Here is an 11,093-nt window from a genome sequence, read left to right as displayed (position 1 = left end):
TAGAGAAAATGTAACCGTAAACTACAAAATTAATAAATAAATAAAAAGAGTCAAAAAATAAAAGAGAAATAGTTGAAAATAAGTAGGTCATATGGCCGCTAACGTGGTTCAACAGAAACGTAGCAACAATAAATGCTACGCTTCACCTTTTAGATATGTATAGATATAGATTAAGTACCTAGAATTGTTGAATGACTCACATTCCAATAGATGCAATAATGAAACAGTTCTGACTCTTTGCAAGTCTTCATTGATTGTTTTTCCAATTATCACACTAATCGGACCTTGACAAATCTAGTAGAGTCATTCTCATAATAAATTACCGACTCTTCAATCAATTTAGCTTCGCTAAAATGCCTGGCTGATATTATACCAAATAAGGACCTAGAATTGTTGAATGACTTGCTTTCCAATAGTTGCGTAAATGAAAGTCTTTCCAAGTGATATTTTTCCAACAATCTGCTTATAAATATAACTTTTTTTTTATTAAGAAAATACATAAATATAATTATTAAAAAATAAAATTCAATAGTTTGGCCCTCCTGTCTACCTGTCAACAAATGGCTCTGCCACCATTCCAAATACTACCAAATAATGTAGCACAAAACATTCATTTGCATCACAATGCATGATAACACAATATGCCTCTACTTTTGGCTTACTTCCAATGCTCCAATAATATGCCGACGCAATGTGAACATATATCAATTAGCATTACGTGCACAAAGAGTCAGATCAGATGGCAATATCGCAGAAAAGATGACATGGCTTCATCAAGATGAGACCTGAAAAGGACGAGACCCACTCAGCAAATTCCACATCAATATGTACCTACGAGAGAATTGGAGTCACACAATGCTACAAAACAACAATTATTACACAGTGAAATCGTCCTAAAAATGGACCCCAATTTACCTCAATAAAAAAAGCTAACGTAATTCAATCCCATATATAACACACTCCCGCCATCACAGTCACTCAGAATAATATCTTGTGTTTTTTAATTATTGTGACGAAATGAAGCTACTTCCGGTGATCGATATGACTGCATATCTGGCCGTGATGGACAAACTGGACGGCGAGCCGTCAAAGCTAAAAGAGCAGCTGGGACCTGAGCTGACTGAGTCGTGTAAGCAGTTGGCTCGGGTTCTGAGTGAAGCGGGGGCGGTGGTGGTGAAGGACCCAAGGTGTTCGGCGGAGGAGAACGAGCAGTTCATCGAGATGATGGAGCGATACTATGAGACTCCTGTGGAATACAAGCGCCCCCAAGAGCGACCAAGCTTGCGTTATCAGGTTTGGCTTGGTTTGGTTTTATGGGGAACTAAGATTCAAATTTTCCTCCCTATTATATTATCGAATTATCAACCAAGAAAAAAACTTTTTGTATTATAAGGTAGTTAGGGTAAGGAATGTTTCTCGGTTGGTCTTATAATTATTTGATTTGTGTGGGATGGAGATGTATATACTCAAGGAATAATCAAGTACTTGTAATATAACTTGTCTCACCTTTTTAAAAGTTATCATAACTTTTGAGTGGAGTTATAATGTATTTTTATGTTAAAACCTATTTCTCTCTCCTTTGTGTATGTGTTTGTTTCTCAAAAAAAAAAAAATACTCTAATAGTCCAAAATACCCATGTCATCAAAGAAAAAATAATGATTAAGAAAATATGTGTGAAAAAGAAGATTCTAGAATTTGATGCGTTAAAAAATATACTTAAATAAGTATTATAATAATGCTAAGCAAAGTTTGTTTGATGTTGATAATGTGACAAAATAGAAAATATAAAATTTTGGTGATGTTCTTTAGATGTTGCATCTTAGATTTTTTTTATTAAAATCAACCACAATCAATGCAACAAACATAATGTTGTCTTTTTTGAGAACAACTAAAGTCAATCATATGATTCATTGGGGAACGCATCCATGCAATTGAACTTAGTTGGGGAACCTAAAGTAAAACAGTTGAAGAATCATACCTAAGTTTCTCAACTAAAACAATGTGAAGAAAGTGAATAGATTCATAATTCTGGTCGATTTCAATTACTATGGATTTTAAGTGAAGTTTTGTGACTGTCTTTGATTTAGAACCACACCCCCCTCTCCATTGTGTGTGTTTGTTTCTAAAAAAGAAAATAGTCATTTGAAATGTTTTTTGTACTTAAACCCATGTGTTTGGCAAAACTCCATACTGAGTCGAATTGAACTGAACCTATTCGAGGTGGTGGAGAGAGCAATCGATGCCAATCAATCAGCAATAGTTACCGGCATTGATGTGATTGATTGCTATTAGGGTGGTCAGGTATGGTCGGTGGAGTTAGTATGGGGATGAGGATTGAGGAGACCACCAGACCTTAGATCAGTGAACAAGAAAACTGTTAGACCTCATATCTGTGGATGAAACGGTTAACACATGCAGCTCAAATATACTTTTGTTTAGTGTTAAATGAGGAAATTAAAACCATATAAACTTTTGCTTCTTTCATTCTTCCAATCAATCAAGTGGTTGACGAAACAGTAATTGAAGGTTTACATAATTTACAGAGAAAATAAAAGGATGAATGAAGCGTAAGTACCATCAATGTTTGAGTTGTTGTTGCCACCAATTTAACATGTGAGTTTGTATTGATTTATTACAATATATAGATATATTGAAAAGAATTTATGTCACAAAGGTTGGAATAACACCAGAGAAAGTGGAAGTTCCAAGGGCCATGGTTGATGAAAAACTGCAAGAGAAAATAAGAGCTATGTGTAATTCGAAAGAGTCCCAACCAGCCACTCTTACAGGACCAGATCTCAAGTGGCGTTACATGTGGAGCGTGGGTCCTCGTCCTTCAAAAACCCAATTTAAGGTCTCACATCTTTCCCTTCTTCAATTTCATATGATCTAACTGATTATTTTCTTTTAATTAAACTTGTATCTATATACAATTTCATATTATACATTTTGAACGACCTAGATTAGTATGCTATGAATAAAATCTATTTCTAGATAAAGATTTTTTTTTTTTTTTTTGTAGTGTCACGTCATTGAAAATTAAATATCATAATATTTGATATACATTTAGATTTATAATAGTATTACAAGTACAAACTATTTTATAACATTTTTACAAACTATTGTTGTAGCAAAAAAAATTTTAGTTCTCATCTAAACCCACCACTTTTGAGTAATTCTACAGCAACAAACTATTTTACAACATTTTTACAAAATGTTGATGTAATCAACCTCTTGTTGGTTTTCATCTAAACCTACCATTAATATCACATTTTCATTTATCAAGAATCAATCACCACGTCAATAGTTTGTATAATTTTTTGTAAAATAATTTGTATCTCTAGCATTATTCATCACTTTTTCATTTACTAATAACCACTTGCCACATCAGCAGTTTGTAAATTGTAAATTTTTTTTGTATAAAAGTTTGTATCTCTAGCATTTTTCTTGTAGTATTAAATCTAAACCAAAAAAATAAAGAGCATCATTTTGGGACTAAAACTTTGTTGCGTTATTTTCTGTTTTTTAAATTCCATCTCTCTTGTGCAGGAACTCAATGCAGACCCGGTCATACCTGAAGGTTTTCCTGGATGGGTTGAAACCATGAATTCATGGGGATATAAAATGATGGCTGCCACAGAAGTAACCCATTATCTAGCGTGGTTTAGCTCACTTGTATTAATGCTTATTATGCATGTTGTTTAATGTTATTGTGTACCCAAAAATTTTTGTTCAGGTTGTAGCTGAAATGTTAGCAATTGGGTATGGCTTGCCAAAGGATGCATTCACTTCGCTTATGAAACAGGTTACGTATTCAATACTAAACAGTTCAGCTTGTTTTATACTCGTGTCTACTTGTTGGATTTGGCCCATTTTGGCTTATTTAATTTATGGAGAGCTTTTTAAATACTCAATTTCGCTAAATACAATGTTTGTGTGTTGCCTTAAAGTAATCGTGTTCAGTCCTTTAAATTATGTAGTCAAACTAAATACTAATATATTATCACTCCATTAGCCACTTTTAGTCACATTAGTAACTAAAATTGACTACTTCTAAACTTTTAGGGACTAAAAAGCGATCATTTTAAGTTTGTTAGGAAATAAAAGCTTGCACTAAAACGTGATCATTTTGAGTTGAGTTGTCCGTCAATTGCAAGGAAAGCACAAACCCCAAGTGATGAAACCCAAAGTAGGACACCCCTACCTTGATTTGCTAGTGATCCCCAACTAAGGGCCTCCATCCACCAAGCAATGTCACCACCAACGCAAAACCCCAAATCACCAACTACAACCACAACATATCCATCCATATATGTTAGAAATATGTGATTAAATGATTAAATTTATCATATCCTAATAATTTAAGTTTTTAGAACAATCAGTAATTTAACACATATTGATCCACTCTCATCTCGTCAAGTTTCCTCTTATATGCTTCTTGCTCCATTATTATCCAATAAATTCCCGTAAACACATAAATCACACATCATCCCAAATGATTTCAAAAAAATTGGATTTACTATTTACTTTGAGTTTATTTCTTAATTGTTGGAAAATTGGCTGAGAAAAATTAAGCATAAAAAAATAAAAAAAGAGAGAGACTTACCTAAACAAATAAACGAAAAAATATAAAAAGTTTTTTTTTTTTAACTATTCCAAACTCACACATAATAGTAACACAATATAGTCCACATCATAGAAGGTTATGTGTCATGCTTCAAAGTCGTGGGGTTTGTGATTTATGGACAAACCATACCGGACTTTTTTGCATTTTCACTAAAAGCATAGTGCAAAATTGCTTCAAATCTGGACATAAAGCAACAAAAGAGGATTTTTGAAAGCTGCATAATTGTTCATATTTTTTATGAAAATGAGATGACCGTGTATTACATATTTCAGACAATGTGACAACTTTTTTTTTATTTGAACAACTTGATTAGGTGCTGTAGTGAATAGTCCTTTATGGAGGGATAAGATATGCAATGTGCATCTTGCCTACTAGCCTTCCCAGTATCAAGAAGACAAAATTTTAATAATTTTTTTAATAATTAATGATGTAATTTATTGTGATTGATGCATAATAAAAATAACCTTAATAATAGATTTGTGTCAAAGTGATAATTCTTTAATCACAACTTATCAAATTGAATTAATTATACAATATTATGGAAGTCTAACAATGTCGTAGTGCTCCTTTGCAACTAATAGTAGATTCTATTAATTAAATTTATAATAGGATTTATAATTCATATGAGAGAAGTGAATACGACATTATTGTACTCCTAGAATATTGTATTAAACAATAAACCTAGGGACAATAAAAATTCACAACATTCCCAAATTAGCTTACTCCCCACCACAATCTATCATTTATTTTTTTTTAAATGGTCCATATGTGAGGTAATAGACTAATTTAGAAATGCTATGAAATTATTGTGAATTCTTGTAGGGCCTTTTAGTATTTCACTAACCTTGTAAAAGTTCTTTCAAGCTTTAGAATTTTTAATTTTTTTTTGTAATGACTAAGCAAGGCATTGTATGAGTTATATTCTTTTTCATATCCATATTAATTGTGCGATAATATTAATATGTACATATAACAAGTGCCTTTTCTTTTAAAAATACAGGGGCCGCATCTTCTTGGTCCAACAGGGAGTGACCTCCAAAGTTATGGCCAGGAAGGTGCTGTGCTTGCAGGATATCACTTTGACACTCATTTTCTCACCATTCATGGAAAAAGTAGATTCCCTGGTCTAAACCTTTGGCTCAAAAATGGGCAAAAAATTGAGGGGGTAATTCCTGAAGGATGTCTTCTTGTTCAAGCAGGAAAGCAGGTATGAGTAGTAATGGGGTGAGTTTGGTGTTCATGGTTGCATATTATGAGTTAGTTTGCTACACAAAACTTCTGACTTAATTGTAAAATCAATTAAGAGAGTCAAAGCAGTATACAATATGTTATGAAAAATGTTAAAAATTTTTTTTTTTTTTTTAAATTACAAATCTATGTGTCAATGAATGTGATTAGTACTATATTAATAACCTAATGAATAAATTTCTGAATTACTCTTTTGTTTGCCGCTTAAAGGAGACATCTATAAACCCAAAGTCTCAAGTTTGGAAATCAAACAATTGAATATGTTTCACAAGTGTAAATTGGTATTGATGAATTTGTAGGTACAAATCTCTATGATTTGATTCTAATACAATAGAATAATTCTCTAATTCGATCTCCTTAAAAAAATCTTCAATTCAAGTATAGCATCAATGTAGTCTTGACTCGAACACAAGATGCCCTCCACTTGGATTGGAAAGTGGATTGAAAGCTCCTTGGAATGAAATTGCAATGAATCTCTAGTTGTGTGCTTGTTAGAGATTTCTTGTTCTTTGCATTCTTCGTAGGTTCTTCGAATGTTCTTAGTCTTCCAAGATTCATGGTGAAATTTCTTTGAGGGATTTATGGCTTGAATCCGATGAAGTTTCAATGGATCAAAGTCTTTGAAGTTTTCTGGAGGCTTTGAAACTTGATTCCAGTAGAACTTTAAGACTTGTAAGAATGATTTGGATGGATGTTATTCGAATGTTCTTCTTCTTCGAAGATTTGTAGTGAAAGTTTTTTGAGATTTTGGAGGCTTGGATCTATAGAGCTTCACTAATTTGTAGTCTCTTGGTGTTTATAGAGGCATTTGAGCTTGATTCCAATGAACTTTGAGATCTAGAAGGATGACTTGAATGATTTTGCTTTGAATGTTCTTCGTCTTCAAAGGCGAAGTTCTTGAAGTTCTTGGAGGCTTTGGAGATTGATTCCGATAAAGCTTCGAGACTTCTGAATGTGTATGAACCTCTGCCATAAGACTGAGGAGAGTCTCTATTTATAGGAGTCTTGGGGAGGTATGATCACACGTGATTGGGTATGAGCAATGACACTAGTCATAATTTAAATGGATGGACTTTATGTCTTGTTCTCCAAGGTACACATGGCATTATGTGATTAGCCAAAGTGTATTAATTTAAAATAACACATGCAACTTTTAATTAGATTGCTTATGTCATTTAAATTAACACATGTTGACGTGATAGGCTCTTGGGTTTTCTTTATAATTTTATTCAGAAACACTTGGAATATTTCTATTGGCCTCTAAATAATGACAGTGAAACCCACTAAGTAGCATATGGTGTGTTGTAATTGACCGTTTTAAATGTGCCACATGAATTTAGTGGTTTAATGTGACAATTTATGATTGGTAGAAAATTTCACTCTCTACAACATTAATTTATAGAGTTTATATAACAAAATTTATAATAATCGTAACATCACTTCTTCACTTATATGGGACATCGTGGAGTTACATCCATGTCGGATGTCCTTATGATGGTAGGGAGCTAACTGATAATTGGCAATTTTTATTTGGGCTTCATATTACTTAGCTTATGTACATTAAAAAAAATATGTTCTCTTATCAAAATATATATATATATATATATGTTCTGTTTTAATTAAACTGTATATCATTTATAATCATAGCAAATTTGAAATCATTCAGTCATACAAATAGCAGAAAATATGTTGTTTTTGTTATGATATATTTCAAGTATAAGACAAATACTCTGGTTTTCACTTTTAACCTGAATCTGAAGTCTTTGGATAAGGATTCAATCAAGTTCTCAAGTAATGCGGCTGGCTAGCTATAGCCTATAGTAATGCATTCTTAATTTGTACATTAATTTTATCCCATTTGCACTGCTTTTATGTGCTAGATTGAATATTTGACTGCTGGAGACTGCATGGCCGGCCTGCATGAAGTAATTGTCACTGACAAGACTATTGAAGCGATCAAACAAGCAAAGGAACAAAATCGCAGCCTATGGAGAGTCTCCTCAACTGTAAGTGATCTCAACCAATCATTACCATATAGTTCTTTTTATTAAAAATATGATTTCAAAAAGAATAGAATAACAGGAAAAAAAAATTTCATGTAACTGATCTTGATTAATCCATTAAAGAAATATAGCTAATCATAATATTATAAAACTAGGCATGATTTTTATTGTTGTTATCGTTATCAATGTGAATGACTTTTCACTACAACAAACAAGACTTATAGTGACGAAAAAATTTCATCACGAAATGTCTTAATTTCATCACCTAGGACATATGGTGACGAAACATCATTCGTCACGTATTTTTGACCTCTTCTTTTGTTTCTTTTGTGTCATATGTAGTTCTTTGCCCACATAGCATCAGATGCTGTGTTGAAGCCCTTGGGCCACTTTGCAGAATCACCACTTGCCAGCAACTATCCACCACTTTATGCAGGAGAGCTTATGGAAGAGGAGTTTACCTTTCTTAATCTGAAAGGGAACGAAGCATGATAGCTTCTATCAATCTGCATTATATATGTTACAATAAAGAAGGCTGACGAGCTGCTCATTTTCTTCTTTTTTTGTGTGGGGGTTGTGGAGTGTTCTTGATGGTTGTGGATATATGTTTAAATTTACTGTAACTAATGGACTTGGTTATTGCCATTAGATCTTTGTAATATTTGCTGAAAATAAATTATGGGGTACATTATAATTTACCCATTTATGGTTTGATCATATTATAATTTAGTCCAAAAAAAATTAATTGTTATTTTTGTATTCTAACATTTGGATTAAAATGAAACTGTTGAGTTCTATATTTTTTTTATATATATAATTTAATAGTTATAATAGAAGAAAGGGGATTTGAACTTTGAATATCTTGAAAATAGCAAAAAGTGCCAACTAATTGAACTACAACTCTACAAGGCTCTTAATTCCGTTCAAATTAGCAATATATATTTTGCATTTTTTAGACAAACAAATTAATTATCCCTTAGAGGTTTGATCCCATCACAATTTAGCCCCACAAGTTTTTTTAATTTATTACATTTTAATTAGCTAAGGTTTGGAATAAGATGAAATCGTTAAGATTTCTCTGGAGGGAACCCAACAATCGATCTCAATTTTAGTTCAAACTTTCGAAGGTCAAATGTAACCATTGAACTAAGTTGTGTTGACTCTTCTCATTGTTCTTTAATTCTTTTGATAATTATAACAATATTTTAATACATATGCCCTCCTCCTTTTTCATTTTTCTTTTTTGCTTTTTACCTATAATGTCTTTTCTTAATTAGGCAAGTATTTATTTGAGTAATCCTCAATCAATTTAACACAATTGGAAGTGAGATGACCTTTGGGTCTATGAACTTGTCCAAAAACGTGAACTAAAATCAATAGATGAAATCATTGTTAACACATTTCAACAAGTCTGGCAAGGAAAACATAAAGAAAATCATACGGACAGAGAGAAGAAGAAAAAAATCATGGTTTATAGATCTGAAAAGCATCAAAGAGTAACGAATTTATTCAGTCAAAATCATGAGAAACAGATTGTATTTCGATTACATGTTTTAATTCCCACGTAACAATTACTTTATAATCTATATATTAATCAACGTTTTTCAATTCAATTTTTTATATATGGGGCAGGGGAGGATTAGATGATTTATGTATTTTATGGAAAATAAAAAAGAATTTAAATCATATTATAAGATTTCCTAACATTTTTTTTAATTATTAATCTTTAAGTCAATTTGGAAAAAAAATGTTCCACTATGCACATTAATGCACTCTCAATGATTTTTGCATTTCAGGTATCACACTTCACAACATATGCTTATGCCTTATTTTTTTGCGTTTCACCTAGTAAAAGAAACACAAAAAGTTTATAAATGCTCGGGCTAGCAATAATGTTGATTTGTTCATTGAAATAAGATATTTCCGGATTTCTCCTATAAATCACTGTTCCATTTGATTTGAAAATTCAAACAAACCATTATATATTTTCCTGCAAGGCTGAGTTTTCATTCCATTTCTCCTATAAAAATCACCGTTCCATTCCATTTGATTGCAATCCAACAAGCCTTTATTTATTTTCTGCAAGGCTGAATTTTCATTCCATTTCTCCTATAAATCACTGTTCCATTCCATTTTATTGAAATCCAACAAGCCATTATATATTTTCCTACAAGACTCAGTTTTCTTTACTTCTCAATCATGTCAATGAACAAAGCTAAAAGCAAAGGTCGACAGAAGATTGAAAACAAGTTAATAACAGACTATCGTTGTCGTGAAGTTACATTCTCAAAGCGCAAAAGTGGGCTCTTCAAGAGTGCAAGTGAGCTTTGTATACTATGTGGTGCAAAAATTGGCATAGCTGTGTTCTCCCTTACAGGCAAGCCATTCTGTTTTGGAAACCCAGATATCAACACAATCATAGACCAATATGTCAGTGGAAATCCACAAACAAATGTTGGTACAGGTGGTATTGTGGAGTCTCTCCAACGGGCTACAATTCTGGAGCTTAGCAAGGAACTCGACATGAAACTTAAGGAATTGGAAATCGAGAAAGAGCGAGGAGAGGCAATTGAAAAGTTGAGGAAGGAGATCCAACAAAAACTTATCTGGGAAGCACCTATTGAAGAGCTTGGTCTACGTGATCTTCAACAATTATCATTGTCATTGGAAAACCTTAAGAAGAAAATTCATGCTCGAATTCACGAGCTATATAATGGGGCTTCTTCTTCCTCTTCTTCATGGTCATTGCCATCCGCTGATGCCACCCATTTGGTAGGAGCTTTTATCACAGAAACATCAAACAGAGACATGGAATGGCAAGCTCAAAGGCAGAATGAGGAATTGAATAGTTCCTTGGATTGTCTGACTTTTGATGCCTTCTAACCATCTTATCACTGATATGACAAAGAAAAAGCTCTTCTATAACTCCTCTTGGCAACAATGTTAGTAATAGACTACAGAAGATCTTTTAATCTTAGGAAGGTTTTTTTTTTTTTTTTTTTATGAATAATGTCTTGCAATGATATTTTTCTCCTCCCCATATTCCAGATTTGTAGTTATTCTTGAAATCTTCCTTTGTTTGGATTAAGACAAGATCCAAATTGTTACAAAGCTCTAGTGATGATCATTGATGATTTAATCCTAAACAATAGGAGTCACATTTTAAAGAATCGCAGTTTTTGTTTGTGTTGCCAAAAAGAAAATAGTTGTTTTT

General features: G+C 32.5%; 2 protein-coding genes across 2 annotated transcripts; both read left to right on the top strand.

The window, feature by feature from the left end:
• The first annotated feature begins 929 nt into the window (after positions 1-929).
• LOC115986497 lies at positions 930-8,630 on the top strand. The gene is made up of 7 exons (XM_031109600.1): positions 930-1,293; positions 2,676-2,855; positions 3,551-3,643; positions 3,738-3,806; positions 5,629-5,835; positions 7,757-7,882; positions 8,222-8,630. The coding sequence occupies exons 1-7, from the start codon at positions 1,018-1,020 to the stop codon at positions 8,369-8,371; spliced, it is 1,101 nt and encodes a 366-aa protein (XP_030965460.1). The 5' UTR covers positions 930-1,017; the 3' UTR covers positions 8,372-8,630.
• A 1,448-nt stretch (positions 8,631-10,078) lies between these two features.
• Positions 10,079-10,762, top strand: LOC115984439 (agamous-like MADS-box protein AGL61). The gene has a single exon (XM_031107464.1). The coding sequence runs from the start codon at positions 10,079-10,081 to the stop codon at positions 10,760-10,762; it is 684 nt and encodes a 227-aa protein (XP_030963324.1).
• The last annotated feature ends 331 nt before the right edge of the window (positions 10,763-11,093 follow it).

This window comes from Quercus lobata, chromosome 4 (assembly GCF_001633185.2).
Source record: "Quercus lobata isolate SW786 chromosome 4, ValleyOak3.0 Primary Assembly, whole genome shotgun sequence".
NCBI lineage: Eukaryota > Viridiplantae > Streptophyta > Magnoliopsida > Fagales > Fagaceae > Quercus > Quercus lobata.
Note: the sequence above shows the minus strand (reverse complement) of the source record. Positions and strands in the feature narration are given on the sequence as shown.

Excerpts from the sequence above, each read along its gene's own strand:
- LOC115986497 (XM_031109600.1), top strand. The coding sequence starts at position 1,018 with ATGAAGCTACTTCCGGTGATCGATATGACTGCATATCTGGCCGTGATG. Across the intron at positions 3,807-5,628 it reads TCACTTCGCTTATGAAACAG|GGGCCGCATCTTCTTGGTCC; the intron begins GTTACGTATTCA and ends TTAAAAATACAG. Across the intron at positions 5,836-7,756 it reads TTGTTCAAGCAGGAAAGCAG|ATTGAATATTTGACTGCTGG; the intron begins GTATGAGTAGTA and ends TTTATGTGCTAG.
- LOC115984439 (XM_031107464.1), top strand. The coding sequence starts at position 10,079 with ATGTCAATGAACAAAGCTAAAAGCAAAGGTCGACAGAAGATTGAAAAC.